General features: G+C 41.6%; 2 protein-coding genes across 4 annotated transcripts in view; one reads left to right on the top strand and one right to left on the bottom strand.

Moving 5' to 3' along the window:
- Nucleotides 1-14,342, top strand: part of LOC146687841 (neurocan core protein-like) — a 108,161-nt gene extending 93,819 nt beyond the window's left edge. For all 3 annotated transcript variants that reach the window (XM_085438474.1, XM_085438473.1, XM_085438472.1), the window contains 8 exons: nucleotides 1,549-1,665; nucleotides 5,993-6,106; nucleotides 8,493-8,544; nucleotides 9,615-9,721; nucleotides 10,091-10,173; nucleotides 10,393-10,537; nucleotides 11,513-11,695; nucleotides 13,153-14,342. In XM_085438474.1, the coding sequence (XP_085294600.1) occupies nucleotides 1,549-1,665; nucleotides 5,993-6,106; nucleotides 8,493-8,544; nucleotides 9,615-9,721; nucleotides 10,091-10,173; nucleotides 10,393-10,537; nucleotides 11,513-11,695; nucleotides 13,153-13,271 (920 nt within the window). In that variant the 3' untranslated portion in view covers nucleotides 13,272-14,342. The remainder of the gene's footprint in view (nucleotides 1-1,548; nucleotides 1,666-5,992; nucleotides 6,107-8,492; nucleotides 8,545-9,614; nucleotides 9,722-10,090; nucleotides 10,174-10,392; nucleotides 10,538-11,512; nucleotides 11,696-13,152) is intronic.
- Nucleotides 14,343-16,092: 1,750 nt separating this feature from the next.
- Nucleotides 16,093-20,407, bottom strand: LOC146687840 (transmembrane 6 superfamily member 2-like). Its single transcript, XM_085439682.1, has 10 exons — nucleotides 20,129-20,407; nucleotides 19,381-19,484; nucleotides 19,193-19,290; nucleotides 18,992-19,095; nucleotides 18,836-18,918; nucleotides 18,628-18,752; nucleotides 17,572-17,673; nucleotides 17,388-17,480; nucleotides 17,177-17,296; nucleotides 16,093-17,067 (listed from the first exon to the last, which is right to left on the bottom strand). The coding sequence occupies exons 1-10, from the start codon at nucleotides 20,218-20,220 to the stop codon at nucleotides 16,858-16,860; spliced, it is 1,131 nt and encodes a 376-aa protein (XP_085295808.1). The 5' UTR covers nucleotides 20,221-20,407; the 3' UTR covers nucleotides 16,093-16,857.
- Between the last annotated feature and the right edge of the window lie 2,930 nt (nucleotides 20,408-23,337).

Genomic DNA, 23,337 nt, shown 5'->3' with positions numbered 1-23,337 from the left:
TGCGAGTGCTTATGCACGAATCATATTTTCAAGATAACCTGTACTGTTGCTGTGCCCTTGGCTATGATTACCAGATGCAATGCATAATCTGTGGATTAACTGTCCTATCTCTGTAGACATATTTACATGAGTACAGTTTTGCTGTTGCCAGTTTATTGTTGATGTTGGTACCCGAGCTGTCAGCCTCTGTGCAGAGCGAAGGGGCAGTCCACTCTGTCAGCTCCCACTACGGGCTATTGATTTTTCTGCACCACTCGCTTTAATGAACGAGCAATCGCACAAGGTTTATCTTTCACACATACATCCGTACACACACACACACACACACACACACACACACACACACACACACACACACACACACACACACAAGGCGTAAATCTGCTTGTCACAGCAGTTGATATTTGTCAAGATGTGACCTTGACTGATGCAGAGGGTGCAAGTGCACGTTAGCCCACACTGATGTACATTAAATGAAATGCATGGCTGGGTTTAGCACCTGACTTCAGCAGAATTCAAAGCGTGATGCGAGAGGAGTAGCTCGCAAAATTCATCACAGAGCTGAAGCTATTGACAGTTCTTTCTCTTCGCTCGGGTCCTTGTGGTTGAAAGCTTTCAATGCTCTTTTGTCCTTTAACCTTTAGCTCGCAGTGTTACGATCATTCAGAGGATGTGTGCTTCTGATCAGTTATTGAAGAATCTCACCCTGAGGGCTAATCATAGCCAGAGTATTGATTTTAACTCATCGTACCATGTAAATACACAAAGCCACACACCAAGACATTCACCGTCAACCTCACAAACACACACCACCCCCACCTAAGCAGCCTTCGGTGTCAGGGAGAGAGCTGGCAGAACAAAGACTCCCTTTTGTGGCCAGGATGAACGAGTGGTGGTTTTCAAAGACCTTAACTTGCTATAACGAGCAGCTCAGGGGAGAAACACGTGGTAGTGTGTCAATTGATATGGAAATTTTTAATTGTGGAAATGGACCACACACACGCACACGTTTAGGGGGTGAATGGCTGGGACGAGGCGCTCAGCGGGAGGTCCCCTCATTTCTGTTGAGGATGGCTAATGTCTCAAGTTCTCACGCTGCCCACTATGCTCAATGGAGTGAGCGCAGGCTCGCTTTCCATATGGTAACCATGACAACTGTGGCTGTGAGTGGATGGCGAGGTTGAGGCTCTTCGGCTTCTGATCCCTTTGAAAAGAGACGGAGTGTGAAATGGATATGCATCTGTTGTAACTGCTGGTTATGACTGAGCTGCGCTGATGAAAAATTTAGAGCGCCGTGTCTTTTTTCTTCTTTTTTCTTTTCTCAGAATCATACATTGATTTTATTGAGGAAATTATGTTTAATCCGTCCATTTTAAGAGGATTAACACAGAAATCTTTTCACCGCCTGCGAGATTAGATGCACCTGCTTTTTCTTGAAAAAAATAAATGATATCTACAAACACAAAAAACATTCTCTTTTACAATGTTGCCAATTAACGGTTCCATTTTTCCTCCCTTCACCTCCCTCCATCCATCCATCTGTTTTAGCTGAGGTGGAGCCCTGCATGACAAACCCATGTCTGCACGGAGGGAAGTGCCTTCCTCAGGGAACGGGCTACACCTGCTACTGCCCACAAGGATACACTGGGGAGAACTGTGAGATTGGTGGGTCACGGTCACACATGCACAACACACACAAACATACACTGTGATATAATGAAGTCATCCCCGTGTCTGTTTGTATTTAAGAAAGTAAGGCTCTCTAACAGCCCTTTAAAAGGGTCAAAGGTCAAGCTGTCCATCACTGTGGGAGATAAGGCCAATGGGAGGCAGAGGTCAAAGGTTAAGTTCACACTGTCAGGGTCGGCTGATGGTTACAGTCCCTCAGGGTCAAATTAAGTCAGCATTTGCATAAAAAACTTTTATTTTAGCTAAAAAAAAAATGTGAAGGAAAGAAAAGAAAATTGCTCCAGGACAGAAATGACAAATCTCTGCCAATGAAACAGACTTCCATCATTACAGCCTCTTGAATTTTGTAAGCTGAATTGATTTCTTGTCCCTTGAAGAAAAAGATTAAAGTTCTGGAGTCATGTCAAGGCCGCTTAGTTTTACCAGGAGTTAAAAAAAAACAACCCCACCCTACTAATAATATCAGAACTCACTGACTCAAATTAGCACAACAAATGAATGATTTGTTTCCCACCCGAATGGCTTCATGTGCCTTAAACTTGATTGATGAATCTTTTCATTGAATAGATTTCTGTGCTGCTGATGGACAGAAACGAAAAGCAGAGCAAAGCTAATCTACTTTGCAGAGGTATAAATAGAGTTGAAAGCTGCTGTTCTCTGTTATTTGTGACTTTGCAGTCAGTGATGCTACAGATAGAAAGAACAAGGTCAGAAGGCCCAACTGGCTGCCATGTTTTACAAAACCTACTGACGGTGACGCGAATAAAACTATAAGACAGAGAAGGTGTCGGTTTCACCATTTATAGCATGTAATTCAGTCCCTGACTTTGAGCTACTTATTATTTCAGCTTAAAAGATGAGATCTGAATTGAGCCTGCCGAGCTGTTGTGTTGTTGTGGTAGACCAATCTAAATATAGATTGTATTGATACCAGCGCTGGTATTGGATACTGGATATAGAATACTAGTGCAATACGCTCGATACTTTGTTTCTCTCCTCTAAGTGCAGTATGTAGCCCACTGAATTATGTTAAATAAAAGCTCTTTTTGGAAAAGAAAAAGTATACCACAAACGTACTGAATGAAAAATGTCTGACTGTCACGTCTATTTTATTTATAGCCTAGAGCACATTAAAAACAACAGATGTTGACCCAAAGTCCTTTAGAGACAGACACATTTACATCCCAGGTCTCAAAAAAAAACCAGTTCACATGAAAATCTCAAAGTTGTGCTTTGTTGTGTGTATTGTCTAATTATTGTGGAAAGTAAAAATGAGTTAGCGGTCATTAAAATCTGTTCAGATTTTCCACGATTCATCTCATAAATCATGACACACAGCTCTCCCCTACATGAACTCCATCTACAGGTTAAAAGGATCACTACTGGTATTAACAATACTGGCCCTGTATTTACATGGTATCGGATCAGCACCACTGGTGGTATCAGGAAATCAGATTGTGTTTTGATACAAAAACACACATCTGCGTAGATTCAACTATGGATTGCATGTGTCTTCATAGAAAAACAATATTTAAAACTGCTAATATGAACCCCAAATACAAATGTGTCCAACACACCATTGCTAACGATCAGATTTTCACACTAAAATGATGTGTTGGATTTTTTTTGTAGCATTTTCAAAGTGTTGCAGCATACCCAGTACTGTGCCAAGTGCATAGGTTGTCCAGGGGTTTTAGAGTATGCAAGCAAAGGAGATAACACCAGCAAAAAATATACCACAATGCAATGCATTCATGACACACATAACAGCCACTGCCAGGTGGTGTTCAAGTCAGCTGAGGCTCATAACTCTGCAATTTAGGTGTTAAGGTGTTTAAATACAGCTTTCTGGCATATTTTCTTTTTAATTTGTTACTCGGTTCTCTCAAAATGAGGTCAGGTTACCATAGAAACACTCTCTAACCGTTTATAGGTGTATACTCATGCACTAAATATCTGAAGCTGCTGTTCCCTTGCTGCATCATGTGCGTGCAGGAAAGTCTAAAACAAAGCCGAAGTCACGTTCTCTGTTAATGTCTCTGTTAGTGTCAGCGTCACAGTATCATTACACCGGAATATAAGGTGTTTCCTGAAAAATGTATGTATATGAAACGTTTTCAGGAACTGTATTAATGCTGTGAATACTGATAACGTCCCTAACATGGTAATATTTCAGAAGAAGTGCTTACAAGCCTCATTCTGTCTCTGCACGTCCCAAAGCAGACACCAGGAGCACTTTCGCTTCGGGACTGTGACCCTTTGAAACCGAGATATAAATCTGCCTTGAGGGTCCAGATTTGTTACTTAACACATGCTCTGCTTATTAAACAGCAAGTCAATCAAGGAAGCGAGTCAACAAAACAAACCGCACACACACAATTGCATGCACAGTAGCACCCTGTTCTTACTAAGTTTTGTGCGTTCAGTCACGTAAAAATGGATGGATGGACAGGCAGACAATCAAACTGACAGCCAGCAGCCGATGCGTGGGCATGATGCAAGGCTTTGTTGTGGATTTGCAGAATTTGCAGTATTATGTCTCTGAGGAGCAGCATCCCCTCTGCATAATGGATGAGCGGGACAATCGGATCAGACTTTTTATATTGAACAACAAAGAGCTGCACTGATTTTAATGGGGGAATGAGAGAGTTAGTGGTGCGTGTTGAACTGTGTGTGGTTAGCAATGCTCCCACTGATCCCGAGGTCATTCAAAGTCAGGCTACATAACGAGACCGGGGGGTTCGCATGCATTTGTTATATTTAGGAACAGGTGCCTGTGATTTTGATGATTTGAATCATGTAAGCCTGAGTTCAACATTCAGTACATCATTTAATTTGAGTTCCAATTAAAAAAAAAAAAAGTCAGTTTGGTGCCACAGAAGCCAAATCCTGCACATCGTGCCTTTAAGGTAGTTTTTTCTTCTGAATACAACATGTGAATTTTGAGAAACTTTAGGAATTTGTGCTCTCTTGAGTTGATATTTGATTTTAGGGACAAACAACATTGTTTGGTTGATTAAAAGTTTCCACACAGACTAGTGGGAACTCTTCCAAGAAAACACATTAGCATAAATCTCTTGATATCAGTCATTAAATCCATCCTCAAAAAACAGCCTAATTTTATTTCATTCTTCTTAAAAGAGCTGCACGTTTTTATAAACAGATAAACGACCTTAAACTGAAGTCATAAAAGGAAAAAAAAAAAGGCCCAGAAACAATCTCACAGTGCATCCTGAAACACACACAACCGCAGGTTAGCCCAGATTAAAAATTAATCCTTTTGCAACATCACACTCAGGCTGAAGTGTGAAAGTCTCGCATGAGGCTAAAGGTCATTCTGGGCTGATCTGTCACTCAGATTTAGCTCTTCACAGCCACTGGCCTTTTCACTGCTTTTCACTGGAACTAAGCAGTCATTAAGCTGAGAGGAAATACTTTGAAATTCTGTTGAACTTGAAAGTCGCCTTCTTTCTACACTCTTGCTGTGAGTTTTAATAGATTTCTGCAGTCCGGGGGTGCATCTGTTATTCTGTGTCAAAAAAAACCCCACACTGGTGAAGGAAGATTACATGCCCTCCATTTATAATGATAAAGAGATATTTTATTGATCTCTGTAGAGAAACTTTCTTTTTGTCTGATTTTTTTTAAAAAACAGAGAGGTTAGAGAGCATAAGCAGCTGCAGAGAGCTGGAAGGGTTTCTGTTGTTGCTTAAGGCCTCTTAAGGTTGGGGGCAGGATCTGCTAAAACAAGAGCTTGAACCTAGATCTTTTGGTCAGACTCTGCTTTTCTGCTGGGCTATCCATCAAATTTACGCCTGTTCTTTAACTGCATTCAAAGAAAAGCATTCCACTGTGTAGCCTACTACTTCTCGCTCGTGCAGTTGTTTGTAAATGGAGACAATGCGGAGAGAGAAAAGAAGAGAATAGACACATGAAGTCAACCTTGGATTCGGTAAATGCATAAAAAGAATGTAATAACACTAGAAAGGCTTTTAGAGTGCCTTCCTCTGTGAGAGAATGAGGATAAATAAGGAATGTAAGAGGAGATTAGACTGTCTGTATTCTCCTCACACCGCGTCTGAATTATGATAATGTACTCAGCAACATGGACACATTTCAGTGTTTAAAGCAGGACTAATAACCAGCTCATCTTGTGTCAGAGCTTGAGTGGCAGCAGACGCCCACACTGTTTTATTTTTTTTTGTTCTGAACAGCATCACTTCAGCTGAATATGTCCTATTAATTTGAACCCTAATGAGATCTGCAACCCATCTGTTCTCACTGCTTTTTCCCTTCACCGCAGACGTTGACGACTGCCAGTCCGAGCCTTGTGCAAATGGAGGCACTTGCATCGACAAGATTGATTCCTTCCTCTGCCTTTGCCTGCCCAGCTACGGAGGAGACATGTGTGAGAAAGGTGAGAGGCTGGTGCACGCACACACAAACACATACATGATTAAATAACAGATTACTCCGAGCTGTGTGAAAGGAATTATTTTGCAGTCTGTGTTTGAAACTGGCCTTTTCACCGTTGTGACGCTTGCTCTGAAAGGTTTGTTGCTAACTGTGCTGGTGGAAATAATCCTGATCAGTGTGCAGCATCTGTTACTGCCGTGTGTCATACCACAATATCACAAGGGTGCGTCGCCTTGCAGATATCAGACAATGTATCTGAGTGTCACAGGGCTGCAGCGTGACAGATACTGACTGAATTTGGCCATGCACGTAAATCCACAGACTATTTTCAAAGCGTCAGTTAATATTTCCACCGTTTTTCGTCAGCACCACACATCCACACTTCCACAGGTTTGTGTAGCAGGTGATAAGAATCAAAAAACATCTTCTACTGTGTGTGACGTGAAACTAATGTTGATTTATCATTTATGACTAGTAATTGTCATAAATGCAGTAACTGTTTTATGTATGTTTGCATAAATGCAACATTTAAAATGGGAAACTGGCATTTTTGATCTCTCTTGGTGGATATCATCTGTGCCTTACTACACATGATATTCAATTCAATTCAATTTTATTTATATAGTGCCAAATCACAACAACAGTCGCCTCATGGCACTTTATATTGTAAGGTAGACCCTACAATATTACAGTGGAAGTGATTTTGCACAAGACAACTGAGTGGATAACTGTCTTGCAATATTTTTGCAGAAATATTTAGATGCTTTACACTGAAATTAGCAATACAACTGTGTAAAATATGCACAAGTTACAAGCATCACTCAAAACTCTTCTTCACGTAAAGTACAAATGTATTAGCATCAAAATATGTCTAAAGCAAAAGTCCTTCTATTACACATTATAAAATCATATAGAGTATATTATTCATAATTATGAATACATTAATAATAATCTGGGGATAGGAATACCACTTCCTGATGCTTTAATAGTTACACCTTGCCATGTTATGTTAAAAAGAAACCCAAACAGTTCCTGATGATTTGAGCTAACAACCAGTGTTATCCAGCTGGAAGAAGTCGTTAAAAAACAGGTACACTGTGGTCATAAAGGGATGAGCACACCCAGCAACAATACTCAGGTTGGCTGTAGTGTTTAAATGATACTCAGTTGGTAACAAGGAGCCCAAAGTGTGCCAAGAAAATATCTCCCGCTCCATTTAAACCATCATCCAGCAGCCTGAACTGTTGATCCAAGGCAGGATGGATCCATGCTTTCATGCTGTTTATGCCATTCTCTGTAAACTGTAAAGTTGTTGTGTGTGACATCAGCAGTTTCTCAAATACTCAGACCTGCACCAACAACCATGCCAAATCAGCTTTCATCCACATTCTGAGGCTCAGTTTAAACTTCAGCAGGTTGTGTTGAGCACGACTACATGCTTAAATGTATTGAGTTGTTGCCATGAGACATGAGACATGCCAGCCTTAACAAGCAGATGAAGATGTGTAGCTACTAAAGTACTTTTGTAGATAATAGCCCGTTTTTAATGACCCCAGGAAGAGTTGTTGTTACCACAGAAAAAAAGATTGCTGATCTGGATGCACTTATTTATAAAACACCTTTGAAGCATAAGTTCAAAGTGCTTGAAAAAATTAATGTGGGAACAAAAAAGATAAAGGAGACTGAGAAGATGATATATAGTATAAAAGTAAAAAGAATAAAGTGGACAGCTGACAAAATGTTTTTCAATTCTTAAATAAAAAGTCAAAGGAAATGGAACAGCTTGTTCAGTCCAGAGGTTCTCCTTGTTTCCAAAATTTGTGTTGCAGACTTGTGCAGGGTGACAGATACTGGGTGAATCTCCTGTGAACACACACACACACACAAACACACACACACACACACACACACACACACACACACACACACACACACACACACACACACACACACACACATCGCTGATTCATCTCTGCACTGGTCTTGGACACCTCCAGCTACAGATCCGTCTCCTTGTGCGTGCGCGTGTGTGTGTGTGTTTGCCTGTGTTTGTGTGTGAATGTCGTGCACTAGTTGTAATGAGGATTAATGAATTTCTAACCTTTGCGGTTATAAATGATTCTACGGGCCTTGGTGTTAATAATGAATACCAATAGTGCAAAGAAAGAACCACGTGTGCTGAGAATGGAAAAGAAGCCTGTGTATAATTACAGTTCATGTATTTTACTTCTGAAGATGCGCGAGTCATATGTTTTAGTCTTTATTTGCTAAATGGAAGGAAAAAAACAAAATTCTGCTTCCTTATATAGACTATAGCATCTCACGTAGCGTGCTGTATTTGACTATGTTTAAAGAAGAAACAATTTAACTTCCCTTCCTCTTTACAGATGTTGAAGGTTGTGAGCACGGCTGGAGGAAGTTCCACGGCCACTGCTACAGGTAAGAATCATGGAAAACAGAACCAGCTTACTTTACTGCTCTGTGCCAGTTTACTCAGGAAAGACTGAGAAAATTAGCAGAGAGAAGTTGTAGGAATGACTGGATCCTGACAGAGTCTCGATGCTGCTGGTGATGGACCAGAGTGAGATGCCCTAGATAACATGGATGAGCTGGAGGGGAGATTCAAATTAATTTGTATCAAATGATAACAATAGTTGCCTCAATGTGCTTTATATTGTAAGATAATAGAAAGAAAACCCAAAAATCAGATGACCACCTGTAAGCAAGCACTTGGTGAAAGTGGGGAGGAAAAACTCCCTTATAACAGGAAGAAACTGCTGGCAGAAGCAGGCTCAGGGAGGGGCAGCCATTTTTAGCCAAGTCATACTTTAACCATACATTAATATAATACTTTATTCTCGACATCCATGACCAGGTTAGAATCACCAGTTAACCTGCATGTCTTTGGACTTTGGGATAATCCAGAGAACGTGGAGGACACAGCTGGAAAAGAGAACATGCAAACTTCTATTAGCATTAAAAACAGAAGCCTTCTTGGCGACAGTGCTCCACTCCACAGCGCTGGTTGCACATTTTGAGCATCCTCAAAGTTTCATATAATGAGGTTAGAGCCCGATGAGTCAAAAGGACAGGTTTTGGTCGCCTTCTGAAATTTTTCTCCACTCTTGGCTGTTAATGGTGTCGCTGAGAGCTGATAACCTTAATATGTTGATCTCAGGCATGCAGCAAAACTTCTTTCTGGGAGTGACAGCTAAAACAACTCTAAAACAACTTGTTTCAGGTAAAAGGATTGTTATTTTGAACTGTGAATTATGCAACGCTACTCTGGCAGAAACTATTGTGCTGGAAATGAGCACAATAGGTAGGCAGATTAACTTGGAGCGCATGGATCATTAGCGAGGAAATCTCCTCCAACGTGCTTTTGACGGAGTTAAAGTAGAGACTGAACACGGAAGATCAGATGTCTCGTTTTAAAGTTGAACATCATTTAAATCTTTTGGGAAGCATAACATGTGAATCAAATCTGCTTTCACCGTGTCATCCCACAGGTACTTCACCCACAGACACACCTGGGAGGATGCAGAGAAAGACTGCAGAGAGCACAGCGCCCACCTCAGTAGTGTCGTCTCTGCTGCCGAGCAGGAGTTCATCAACGGTATGTCTGACGGGTGATTTTGATTTATTCAGTCATAATCTTTTGAAAGAAAAAGAAGGAGACAATCAAGACAAATGGCACAAATTAAACCCAACACTCTTAGGAAAAAAATATTAAAGCAGAACAAAGTATTAATATCATACATCACAAACAAGGGGCGTGAAATCGAAGCTTGAGGGATAAAAACAATAAAAGGTAGAGTGTGAAAAAAAAACAAGAAGAGAAAGCAGCAAGTCACAAAAAACATGATTCACAAATTCGATTATACGGAAAAGAGGGAGAAGGTGGCGGTGTGATGCTATCAGATACACAAATAAAGATCTTACAGAAGCAGTTAAATGAAAGGAAGCCATGTACTGTTTGTTCCAGGTCTCGGTCACGACAACGCCTGGATCGGTCTGAACGATCGCACAGTGGAAGAGGACTTTCAGTGGACCGACACCAACGACTTGGTCAGTGATCGCTTTTTACACTTCCTGTTTTCAGACTGTGAAAAGTCATCATAATAAACCAGCTCAATAGGAAACACACGTTTAAAGCTCACAAAATCACATTTGTGTAAAAATACCATTTTTTTTCTTTTCACTTAAAAATATGACAAGAATCCCAGCCTGACTACAATTACAGATGAACTCAAATGCAGGTGAAATCTGGTGTTTGCTGCCGTGCAGGTTTACGAGAACTGGAGGGAGAGCCAGCCCGATAACTTCTTTGCAGGTGGCGAGGACTGCGTGGTGACCATTGCCCATGAGGACGGCAAGTGGAACGACGTGCCCTGCAACTACAACCTGCCCTACATCTGCAAGAAAGGCACAGGTACTGTAACAATGCTCAGCTCGCTAACAAAACTGAAAAAGGTCTTTTCAGATTATCGGACAGGGAAGGACGCTCCCTATCAAAGATCTCCTGTCTTTACATGATTGGGTTTTCTGTGTACTTACCAGCTGGCCACCAGTTCTCATGCAGAAAATCAGTAGTTGGCTACACTTCACAAGTTGCTTTTTTGCTCTATAAAAGGTCATCGCTGCAGACGCTCCAAAAATTGACAAAATGCACAAGTGAAGGCTGAGATTCAGGCTAAAACCTGTATTGATTTTTGAGAGGAATATCAATCTAAATCTTCCTCTCATTGGCAGATCTTTTTCCCCTGGCCCCACTTACACTTGTTCAGGCAGAAGAACTGAAACTGCAGTTATTGTCCTGTTCTCAAACGCCATGTGAAATTCCTACAAGCTGTTTTTTGTCAGCTTTTCTTGATACTTACTGTACCCAAGCCTTTCCTCTGGGATTCAGTCAACCTAAATGTGAAAGCAATGAGATCACATAGACTTGGGGGGAAAAAAAGAAAGAAGACATGGAAGACCATCAAGAGGCCTTAGAAAAGGACGGGGAAGGATAAAGGAGGACAGGGGGAGAGGGATTAAGTCATTTGAGAGTGTTTGCTTGTCTGGCTGTGATCTCATGGCTCTGTGGTTTGGCTGTAGTCCCTGTTTACTGCAGAGACTAGCCCCTTAAAACAGCTCTTTCTGTCAGCAGATACAGCAACAAGGCTGCCATCTAGAGGCAGCGCACTCCTGCAAATGACGACCTTCACGAGTTATTGTTGTGCATATTGTGCGATGCTTTCATTTACTATACATTAGCACATACATAAAAAAATATGCGATGACTGCTCTAATGGGTATTTATTAGTGTGTCTGTTCTAATTAATGTCAAATAAACTCTGGATGTCTCTTCAGGAATTCAGCCTTTTTTGTATGAGTGATATGAGGCTTCTCTGTTTGTTTGTAGTGTTATGCGGGACCCCGCCTGCGGTGGAGAATGCCCATTTGATAGGTCGGAGGAGATCACATTATGATATCCATTCAGTGGTGCGCTACCAGTGCTCTGAAGGCTTCTACCAGCGCCACATCCCCACCGCACGCTGCCGGGCCGATGGGAGCTGGGAGCGACCAAGGATCATCTGCACAAAGTGTGAGTGGTCGCTTTAAACTGAAAGCATCATGTATGAGGAGAAAAAATTTTTTTCCCCACATACAGGCTGAGTAGAAGTTGAGATGTGAAACTCCTTTTTACTTTTTTATTATACCATAACATTGCAGCATTGTAGTGACTTTGGAGCTCTATAATAGTGACTGTGCCACCAATACAAGTTTTTTATTGATTATTTTCACGCCTTGCTCCTCACTTACAAATTCAGACGGTTCTGCCAGGTTGTTGTTTTATTGAGTCACTTTTGTCATTAGTTTCTGAACTGGTTGGGCAAATTTCTTGAATCAATTTTGTAATTCAGATTGATTTATATGCATATATGCACACAAATGAGTTTAACACATTGAAAACCTTTAATGCAGGTGTCAGACACATTAGTGTAACTACAAAGGCAAGCCCATTTGATGGTGAGCAAAACGCAGTGGTTAGATTCACAGTGGACACCTTATCAAAACTTTTACCATATACATCAGTATATCAAAGTAATGAAACATCTTCTCACACACGTCTGTTTGGTCACAGTTTCTTGTTGAATGCATATCTCTGTATGTCTTGACTGTCCTCTGCACTTTTACGTTTTCCTATATCGCATCATTTTTCTCCCGCTTCACATCCTTACTCCCCTCCCAGCGGTACGCTTCCGTCCTTATTCGTGTCTGAGCAGAGTGCTCCATGCTCACAAATCATGTCTGTGGCACTCTATAAACGCTATAAATGTGTGTGACAATACTCATAATGCCTGTGATCGTATTTTGGCAAGTAGAGCCCGTAAATGATGACTTCATTCATAGTTGTGAGACAGAGACAGAAGATTCATTGTTAAAGTCTGAAAAGAAATGTTCTCTTTCTGTTGTGCACAAGGACACTAAGTCAAAGCAACTGTAAAGATCTTGGATGTAAATATGACCTCACAGACGCGCGCACACACACACACACACACACACACACACACACACACACACACACACACACACACATAACAACGCAGTAAAATATGATTCATTTAAAATCAGTGAAATTACAATCCAAGCAGCTCTTTGAAGATTTCATCAAACCCGATAATTAGCATCAACCAACCTCAGAGCTTTAAGTCTGTTAAGGATCATTTATTAACTCTTTCCCATCTTAACAAAGGTGACTCACTAATAAATAATGTATCAGCTCATATTAGGCTTTTGTGTAGCATTGAAGAGTCCACTGATTAGCGATGGGAACCTTCAGCAAGGAAATATATTTTGAGTATTTGAGTATTTATGGTTCAACTACACACTTAAGCTTCTTTCAGAGCAGATCGTTTAAGAGTAAGAAAATAAATGCAGAGATTTAGCCAGTGAATATGGGATTTTTGTGTACAGTGCAGTAATTGTGCACAGTGACAAGTGTGTTGTTCATCTACTGCAGCTCATATACAACGTGTCACCATTTCCTCCCCTCTGCAGCTCGACGACTGCACCGGTACCGACGCCATCACCGCAACCAGCGCCACGACCGCCACGGCCACAGGAGACACGGAGGAGAGGGACACAAGGCCAGAGAGGACGCACACAGCTACTACTGAACCAAATAATACAACATCCACAATGCCTAGGTGCTAACCATGGCCCATAAGGAAAGACAGTAGATCACAGCAATTTCCATTTGCCCTTCCTGCTTCTAACCACTAACCGTGCTCTCTGCTTAGCTTTACTCCCCCAGTGAATAAGATTATCCCCATAATCTAACCTCCATGCTTTTTGATGCTTCTTTTTATTTTCTCTCTGCTTTCTTTAACCGAGGTCCATGCGAACACTGACTTTAGCACCGCCCTAACATCCGCCCTCCCAAACAGTAACTCCTCCACTCGTCTGCAAACTATAACCTTCTCTTGGTCTGTCAGCCTGACAGCAGTGTGTGAACGTATGCATGTAAGACAGAAACTTAGAGGAGTGCCAAGTCACTTTTTTGGAAAGGTTTGCTTGTTCTACATGAAAAAAGTAACTCATTTTAGTATTCTGTTTACAAAGCACAGATGTAATTGATGCAAGATAGTCCTGGTATCCCAGCTTTTTGTACGTGTACTGTAGCTGTTACTTTTCCATAGAGCACCTGAATAGCTGGTCTCTTTTATTCGACTGACGTGCTTTTTTTCTAATATCTGTTTGTGTAATGTTACTATTTATTATGAATCATTTGCTAGTGAACATGCTTGTTTTCTTACTTATCCTTTAGAAAGCTGACGTAACACCATTTTTCTATACCAATATGTAAGTCCAACAATCAGTCGATAACAAAATTAATCATTTGATTGCCTCTAATCTCTGTACTGTAAATATTGTGACGTGTGTTATTGGCTCAAACCTGATCAATAGCTGGACCTTGTCCAATCCGATAGACTCCCCAATCCCCATAAGCACTCTCAGCTAATGTATACGTCCCATTGACATAGTTAGTGTGGGTGGGATTACAGAATAATTTGAGATAACCACTTGATTGTACCTAATTTGCACGGCCATATTTACACGATGTGTAGAATGTCACTCTTTTTTTTGTCTCTTGTCTCTTTGATATTTGATCTGTTATCCACTTTTTTTGGTGTTATGACTTTTTGTCCTGCTGTTGTACTCCATTCTTAATAAAGCGAACAAAATGGACAAAAGTTCTGCTTTTCATTCATGCTATCAGCTGTTTTCACTTTCAAACGCAGCGTAGTTTTGCCACGAGGTCATGCTCGACCCAGAACCTGATCAGATCAGTTAATCTGAGTCGGGGTTTTTCCCCCTACTATTATCTCTCTATTTTGTTTTAGCTCCATAGTGTAGTGCGAGCTAAACCTCAGTTCCAGCTAGAGACAAAAATGCCCTGTGGGGTTAAACTAAGAAGAGCATCTGGTGTAAAACTTTGGAGCTACTCGCTGTGGTGACCCCTTGCGGCAAGGGATCATCTGACTGTAGCATCTGGATTTTGTCAATAAGAAGTTCTTAATGGTTATTTTAGGCAATAGATAAACTGAGGAGCAACATCAGGACTCAGTATAAGATGAATACAGATCATTTCAAGTGAATTATGGATGCTATTGAGTTGAAAATTATCATAGGTTTTTCACTTTAAAATACTTTAGTCTGGGTAAAGTTACAGAATCCTGCAAGCTGCTTTGCAACCCACCTTCACAACAGCTCCCTGTCATGCTACATCTGACTTAAAGTGCCTGTTCTCTTCTGTACAGTGCTTTTGTTGATGCTCTACTCACCTGAAGCAGCAAAATATCTTCTTTTGCAAAGGTGGACCTGATTAAAGTACACCTCCAGGAGCAATTTAGCTTTTGAAACACATACTATGAAGTGCCCAGCGGGAAGTTTTTGGCGCGAGGTTGATGCTAGCGGAGGTTTGGAGCTCTGCAGTTATTGATTCAGCAGAGCATGAAGACTTTTACATGGTATGTGCCTCAGGACTCAGCTTGTAAACTTTATATTGTTTGCCACTATATTTGGCTGATTTGCTGCGTTTCCCAAATATTTCTGCTTTGCAGTATCATCACTTACACTGGAATATCAGTTTCTTCCTATTACAGTACCAAGCTTTTTAAAAACGACCCACTGTTTCATTTACAGAGCCGGACGGTATGGCTGGTCATGACTCTACCCTAATGACTGAGAGTCAGTTGGTGGGTCCAACACTTTATACCATACTAAACTGTTTTTAATGGACACTCATGTTGCAATAAGATAAAGCCTACAGGGTTAGGGTTGTGTTTATTTGCACTGTGCTTTCTAAAGTGTGTAAGTGTGTTATAAAATACAAACTTAATCTGAGCCACAAATTGTGACAAAGACAAAAAAAACAAAAAACAAACAAACTCAGTGATCAAACTTCTTGTACTGCATCTTACATTCAGCTGTGTCCTGCATATCCTATTGTATGTACACAAAAAAGGGAAATGTTCTATTTACAAAGTCAAATGACACTTTAGCAGCCAAAACATGTTTTTTTTTTTTGCTTTTTGAGACGTTTCCTGCAGTAATCCTTATGGCCGCTGTGTCTGACAGCTCACCTAAATCCAGGGTTCACCTCTTATCAGTCTGATAACTTGAGCAGTGCAGTAGGGCACAATGACATCACCAGCTGGAGAAAACACTGACAGCTGCGGAGACGCGACTGCTGAACCCGTAAACCACTTGGTTCGGGAAGAAGTGCGTTTAAGTTTAGAAGCTCAGACGTGATATGAGAGTCATAAATATTCTCAATATTTAGCGAAGGAAAAAGGTTAATGAGAATGTAATTTAATCAAACACTGACATGCACAGCTAGCAGCGAGAAATCTGTGTCCCATTTTTATAATACAAAAATAGCCACAGTTCAGCGCTCCAGTTCTCAAACTGTAGATAGAAAGAATGAGCGTGGTAATCATTTAAGTCGTTTATTAAGCAAAAACAAATTCCATGTGCTTCCTTTCCCCGTTTCACATGACTGTAAACTGAATATTTAACTTGAAAATGACAGTCTGGACTTGGAGTGGACTGGAATAGCGATTAGTATCTGTCTGATTTCTTTATAGGCTCCAGTCACATGAAGGCTAGACCACAACGTCAATCACCAGGTGGTTTTTTCTTCTCCAAGCTATCAGCTCGAGTGAGTCATCTCTCTTATCAGCAACTCTTAAGTTATTCAGCCTACAGAGGATTCAGCTGATATTCAACATTTAATATACTCACAGTTAGCGTTGGGGGTGCTAAAAATCACAGAAGGGTGAAAGTTGCAATATTCAAGATCAAAAAAATGAATCTTCAAATTTTGTAGCTTTGGTTTAGATTTCTGTATAGAAAAAAAAAGAAAAAGGGACTGAATCATTCTCCGGTGCTGCTGCTGACCTGCATGGTTCAGGTTAGTTGAAGTTTTGTGACGATACAAACTGGGTGTCTGCATGAGTCACCTGAACGCTGTGCGATCTGATCACGGTCCTCACCTCCATCAACAGCCTCCTTATCAGGGTCCAGAAGTCCATACAGGAAGTGCTGGGTGAGGTGACTGATTTTTTTTTTTTTAACAGTTGAGTCAGAGAGAGCAATGTTTTTAGATTTCCTCTGGGTTTTAGGGATGAAAAATGTGTGCATTTAATTCAGTTCGTGCCCCAGTAAGCATTCCTCACCAGTCCGTGGCTTGCGTGTGGTCTAGTTTTCCTTTTTCTTGCTGTTGGATTGTCCCGCAGGAACAGGTTTCATAAAATAAGCAGGGTTTGTGTGGCAGCGCAGGGCCAGCAGCGCCGGTGCAGCAGCGAGCAGCGCATTGAGAGCGATAACAGGCAACCGTTTGTCTGCTGGGACTCGGTACGTGAAGGGAGTGCGGGAATGCAGAGATGCTCCGATATGGCACCACTGGGTCTGGAGGGAACAGCGAGTGAGGGGGAGGGAAGTCAACATGAAGCTTTCCATTTTTCCTTTTGTTTAAACGAATATTAATCACAGCACGAGATGAGAAAACTACAATTACCTGAGCCATGGCGCCGGCAACGAAGATGGTCCAGTCCAACATCCAGCTACATCCAGGTGTTTTCAGACCGTAGATGAAGACCGTTAGCAATGGCAGTGCATAGAATAAGTACACGAGCATCTAAAGGAATTGTGCACCAAACAGTTAAACAATAAACTACATATTATATTAGAGTTAACTCAGTTTCTGAGTCTTCGGTCTCCAGACTCACCATAACCCTGGGAAAGCCAACGGGGTCTTTGAGGTACGGCTCATACTGATAGATGTAGGTGAAACAGGTGTCCAGAGAACAGTCCAGCACTACCTGCAGCACAACACGAAGAGAGTTAAGACTGGAGCGCGAACAGAAGCGCAAGTACCGACACGCAGAAAAGGTCTTGTGATGTTTCACTTACAAAGCCTCTAAACACGGAGAAGGCCATGGATCCCAGTAACAGCAGTGAGAGAAGCAGGTCAATGGGTCGAAACAGCAGACTTTTCTTCTGCTCTGCAGCGATCTGCTCGACACAGAAATGTTCACAGTTGATGTTGGTGCTGTTCATTTTACAGCGTACAGGTTATTTTCACACGGGCATCGGAAAACTGAACGTGTCTGGAGATTACCCAGCGGAGCTGCCTGTGAGAAGACAAATGTCTAACACAGTCAAACTGGATATTAAAACAGCTCTCAAACTGCCTGCTCCCCAGTGGGAAGCCTGTGTGATGTCCCACTGAGCTCACGTGGGAATAAAGAATGTAACTGTGTGGAAAATTCACAGCAAGCAAGAGGGTGTTACGTACCCTCCAGCACCTCCTGAACCTAACAGAGTTTTTCCAAGTACTAAAAATGCATTTCAGGTGGAATAAATATTATTGTGGGTACAAGTCAAAAAGGCCAACTGTGAAGAAATGTCCCCAAATGAGTTTTCTGACACCATCTGGAGTTCATATGCAAAAACAACAATTTTCTTCTCCCAACTTACATACATACACACACTTTTTTAAAGTATAATTTAATGTCATTTGGATCCTGTTCTATTCAAATTTAAATCAGTCTAACTGTCACTTATGTAGCACCAAATCACAACAACACTCCGCTCAAGGTGCTTTATATTGTGAGGTAAAGACCCTAGAAACCCATGAACCATAACAGAGAGAAAACCCCAACAATCAGATGACATCACACGATCCACAAAGGTGCATATCAGGTTAACTGATGAGTCTCAGTTGGGTGTGAGCATGAGTGGGAATAGTCTGTCTCTGTGCTAGCCCTGTGTCCCAGTGTACCCTGCCTTTTGCCCTATGACAGCTGAGTTAGTCTCCAACCTTGAGCATGACTCCTAATTAGAAAGGTGGCTACAGAATTTTAAAGTTTAATGCACAGATATGTAAGCTGTAACCAGATTCTGGCTAGACTACTCTCGGAGTATATGGTGTATAATGAACACATCCTAAAAGCGAGAACTTTTTACCTTATCTGCTGTGATGACTTGCATCTCTCTGGGTCTGCTAAAGAGCAGCGAGGCTGCCCAGAAAGGTGCCAAAAAGAAGGGGATATTCCTCCAAAACGCTGGTCGAATGTTGGACCCATACTTGCCTGAACAAATGAGAACTTCATCAATACACGTGGTCACAAACAACTGCGCCGATCTGACCAGACTGTGTTCATGCTGCTCTCACCAATGACCACTCCTGGGATGTGAACGATCTGATGAGCGATGGAGGAGCCTGCCCACAGCAGGCCCAGGCTACGATACGACTTCCTGCACGACAGAAAGTCAGAGGTCTCACTAAAGCACAGACATGAGAGACTGTGACGGCAGCGGCAAAACCTACCCAGAGAACATGCGGTGGATGATAACGAGGAAGAGGATGAAGTGAACGATGCCCTCCCAGTAAGACATCATCAATGCATAGGCAGTGGTTAGATGAGGCTCACCCTGAAGGGAAAGAAACATCCAAACTTTAACATTTAAACTTATGAAGTAAAAAAAACCCCAAAACTGATCAGTCTTGGAGAGAAAAGCGAGAGGTTACCATTTTTATGTAGAAGCCCATGAAGCCAGAGATGAACCCATCCTGCTCTAAAGCATTGGTCAGACCCACCAGGCAGGTGAAGGAAAACTCTGCGAACACTGCAAACATACAGAGAAAGAAAGAGAAATAACAACCGTCCACCTGGACTTTACTCATTTATATGAAAGCATGTGTTAGTGTGACTGTACCATAGAACAAAGGGTCCACTTTGGCCTTGTGCCGCACAGTGAGGAAGAGGAGGAGAAGCACAGACCCCAGGATGACCGCTCCCATCCCCAAGATAACCAGAGGTCTGAGGACGAGTTCAGACACAACAAAGTTATTCTGGAGAACATTAACCAGTAAATCAGGATCGACGTAGATAATTAATTCTCTCTAAGCTGCTTTATTATAAAACGACAAGTCTTTGAATAAAACTTAAACTTCATTTTGTGCTTTATAAAAATTAACTCAAGATCAGTGACGATCGACGAGACTTTAAAATGATCTAATTTTGCGAAATATCGCAGCTTTCGCCACAAAAGGAGGACGTTTAGATAGAGGGTTCAAAAAGATTAACATTTCTGTTACTTGATTATTTTCAAAGCTTTCTCGGCTCTTTAATTGCCAGTTTCTCTTTGGTGAAATTCAAAAGCTCGGAGCAGTGTGGGGATGTAACACTGATTGATTAACGCTCATTATCGTGGGCGATATAGCCTTACACTCCGTTAATTTAGATTTAGGCCTACGTTTTAAGACTTTATAACGGATCTCTTAAGTTCACAGCATTAGATTTTCCAGCCTTGGTGAATCTTTTTTTTCTCCTCTGGGTAAACACGCCCTTTTCCCTTCAGGCTGTGGGCCGCTTCATAAGCCTATTAATATCGGCGGCTTTACCATGCCTCCACACAACAGGCCGAGATTAGAATGAAATGATCCGACTACACACACACTTACTCCTGAAGCGCTGGGATGTTGTTCATTGTGTATAAAACTCCAGGTGCCAGAAGAGAAAGGAGAAAAACGCTGATTTCCATCGGTGGCCTCATTCTTGTAAACGTGTTGTTTGGTCTCTATGGTGAACCTTAAAAATGTTCCACATAAAAAAGAAATCTGTCCCTCCTAAGCACGTTTCAGAGCTGTGCACCGAGTCATGTTAAAGCAGCGCCCTCTGCGCTGCCGCTGAACGCAGGAGATGATTTAAAGCAGCGTCACGTTGCCTTTTGATCTGTGATGAAACCTTCAGCGCCAATAAGCCTGCAGCTGTCCTGCAGGTGTCAAAGTTCACCTCGGGCAGGAGGCACCTCTAATGAGAGAACATTTAAAGGGAGAGTAATGCAAAGTTCAGATAACGGACCGCTGAATCGCCCATCATGCGCAAATATCGCTCTTTTCCTTCACGTTTTTCATTAAATTCTCTGATCTGTCATTAAATGCGTCTTTTAAAACATTCACTCAGTCTTTGTACAGACTGCCACCTGGTGGAGGACGATTCCCCATGTCAGTGTTTCCTCCCCTTGAAGTCCTTTTAAGTTCAGTTTTCTGTCTTTTCGCTTTCTAATCATGCTGTTTGTAGATACCCTGCACCAGATGAGTCTGTACAATCCAGCTATTCAAGTCACGTGATGTCAGGGCAAGCGTGGTCTTTAGGGTCTGCTCGCCCATGGGGCTCGTTTAAGGAGCCATCTGTGCTGTTTGGTGTAAGATTAACTCCTCCATCTGATGTCTCCAGTCTCGATTAGATTGTGGATTAGATTTGATATCTTACAGAGAACATAAAGTTCAGAACAAAGATTATGTCTTTTAGGTCAGGTCACTGTTTAAAACTCACAATCAGTGTGACATTTTTACATAGCTTCTGTTTCTTTGTAAAGCACTGCCTCATAAAGCTCATTGTGAAGAATGCCTACACCTGCGTTACACAACACCATCTCATGGATGAACAAGGGTGGGTAAAGCAGGTCTACATCCAGCGCACCCTTATCTTCTGTAACAAAGCTGCTGAAGAGGATTATGCTGCTGTTGCCTCAGAAACTTAGTCACCAGTGGAAAGAGAGCACAGAGAGGGGTGGGGAGTCCACGCAGAGAGTAGAAACAGACAGGCAGGCGATACTACTGCTACAACCCTTCACACACACACAGCACCAGCTTTTTCTTTCTTTCTTTCTTTTTTTTAGGCTGACACAGATTTTTTCTAAAACCTGCCACCATGTGGCACCCTTTGATTATCGGCATCATGACAGTGAACACCTCTCTAACCGTCTTCTACTGGGCCTTCATCCTGGGCGATGCTTACTACAAGTGGCTGATGGAGCCAGAAGACAAGCCCAAGAAGGTGGTCACCCCAGCTTGAGGGAGCCAGTATGGATCTACCTGAATGAGTGACTGGATGTTATTTGCTTAGGGATACTCTGCTCAGCTAGTAGTGCTTACAGTGAATTTCTGCTTCTTTTTTATGTATTGATTTTATTTTTTTTAACTGGAAAAGCCTTGGATTCCTGTTTTGAACTGAAAAAATAACCTAAAGCAATCTGCAAGTTGATGAGAAGAATCATTCTTACAGGTAAAGTGTCAATTTATCTTAATATTTATTTCGCATCATTTTATTGTGTTTTAGCTACATTTGTTGCTTGCAGTGTGAATCAACACACACACACACACTTCACACACCATCCGCAGGCAACAGGTCCTTCAGGTGACACTAAATGAACCGTTTAAGCTTTCTGCTGACTCGGTGAAAAGGTTTTGTTGGTGACAGTGGCATGAGTCAAGCAAATCCTGTTAGGATTACTAAACTACTATACACCACCTCTAAACTGGCACAGTTGGTGTTACTTTCGTAACAGCTTCATCCTGAGACACATTCAGAAACCCTCGTCTCATCTCTCGTTTGCATCTCTCCTGAAAGCTTATTTTTCACTCTTCCTCCTTTTCCTTTTTCTCTCTATTTTATTTTATTTTTTACATCTCTCCACAACATGTCGCACGTCTTCTACTGGGGTATGCACCCAGTCTCTTGGTTCATTCTTTTCGCCAATATAGCCGTAACGGTCATTGAATGGAAGTTTCTTGCCTCTCAGTTTTACAAACTTAACTGGAAAAAGGAAGAACAACAAGCCAATGCCTAAAATCCTGGTGGAAACCACATCCACATCCTGATGCTGCACTGAGAATATTTGTGAGGATAAAAATATCTCTCTCCATATATATATATATATATATATATATATATATATATATATATATCACCTGTTTACCTGCCCACATGTACAGAAAAAACAAGATTGTGTAGCTTTAGGCTTGTTATGAAAGGGCAGCCACTATGCAACGCTAACCTTATGCTGTGTTTTTGTGGTTATTTCCAGAGCTGCTTCTGTACAGTTCACCCCAGAATTCAAAAACAAAAAACCAGAGGAATCGTCTCAACTCTTTGCTGCAGGCAAGTTCATTTTCTTTCCCTGTGACACTCCAATGCAGTGCTGTCTTCCATGTCATCTGTGCCATTTTCTCATCTTTTGTCATATGAATGGAGCTGCTCTCTGGCTCTTTATCATTTTTACAAGAGTCATTTATAAAGAAAAATACGTTAAGATGTGCACCTTTTCTACCTGCAATGATATCATGCTCTGTTAGGGAGCAAGAACTCATTCATGAAAGCATTGTTTCATGTTAGTGAATTATGTGACATGTCACAAGTGCCAAATTGTGTATAAGATCATTTGAAAGTATCTATAAAGTGATGCCAGTCTGGACCTGAGTGAAAGTGGGTTCACTGTAATATACATATCATATCTTTATGCAAGGGGGACCATAAGCCTCTTTGGCATATTACTGTCCACCTCTCCTCGCTCATATCTCTAATCCCCACAGATGGAAAGCTGATATTGCTCTATGACAGACTCAATCCTATTAACTCCGTCTGTCCTACATTCACTTCTCCTCTGTCTCGCTCTCCTGGACCGAAGACCCTCTGTGCAAAAGATGAGAATGAGGAATTCTGGGATTCAAGTCTAGACCAAAGATTAGAAGAATTGGCACATGGGTAGTATCAGGCTTTACTTGTCAGCTGAACTACATTTCTGTAGAGCCATTTTGTGACAGGGAGCTGTCACTGCTGAGAAACAGTACTCTCAGTTTCAAACCATCCGCACATTTCCACCTGTCAC

The sequence above is a fragment of the Copadichromis virginalis genome, linkage group LG18 (assembly GCF_057382275.1).
Source record: "Copadichromis virginalis isolate Kocher_CV1m ecotype Utaka linkage group LG18, C_Virginalis_male_GT1.1, whole genome shotgun sequence".
Classification (NCBI taxonomy): Eukaryota; Metazoa; Chordata; class Actinopteri; order Cichliformes; family Cichlidae; genus Copadichromis; species Copadichromis virginalis.
This window is presented reverse-complemented; position numbering and strand designations above follow the sequence as displayed.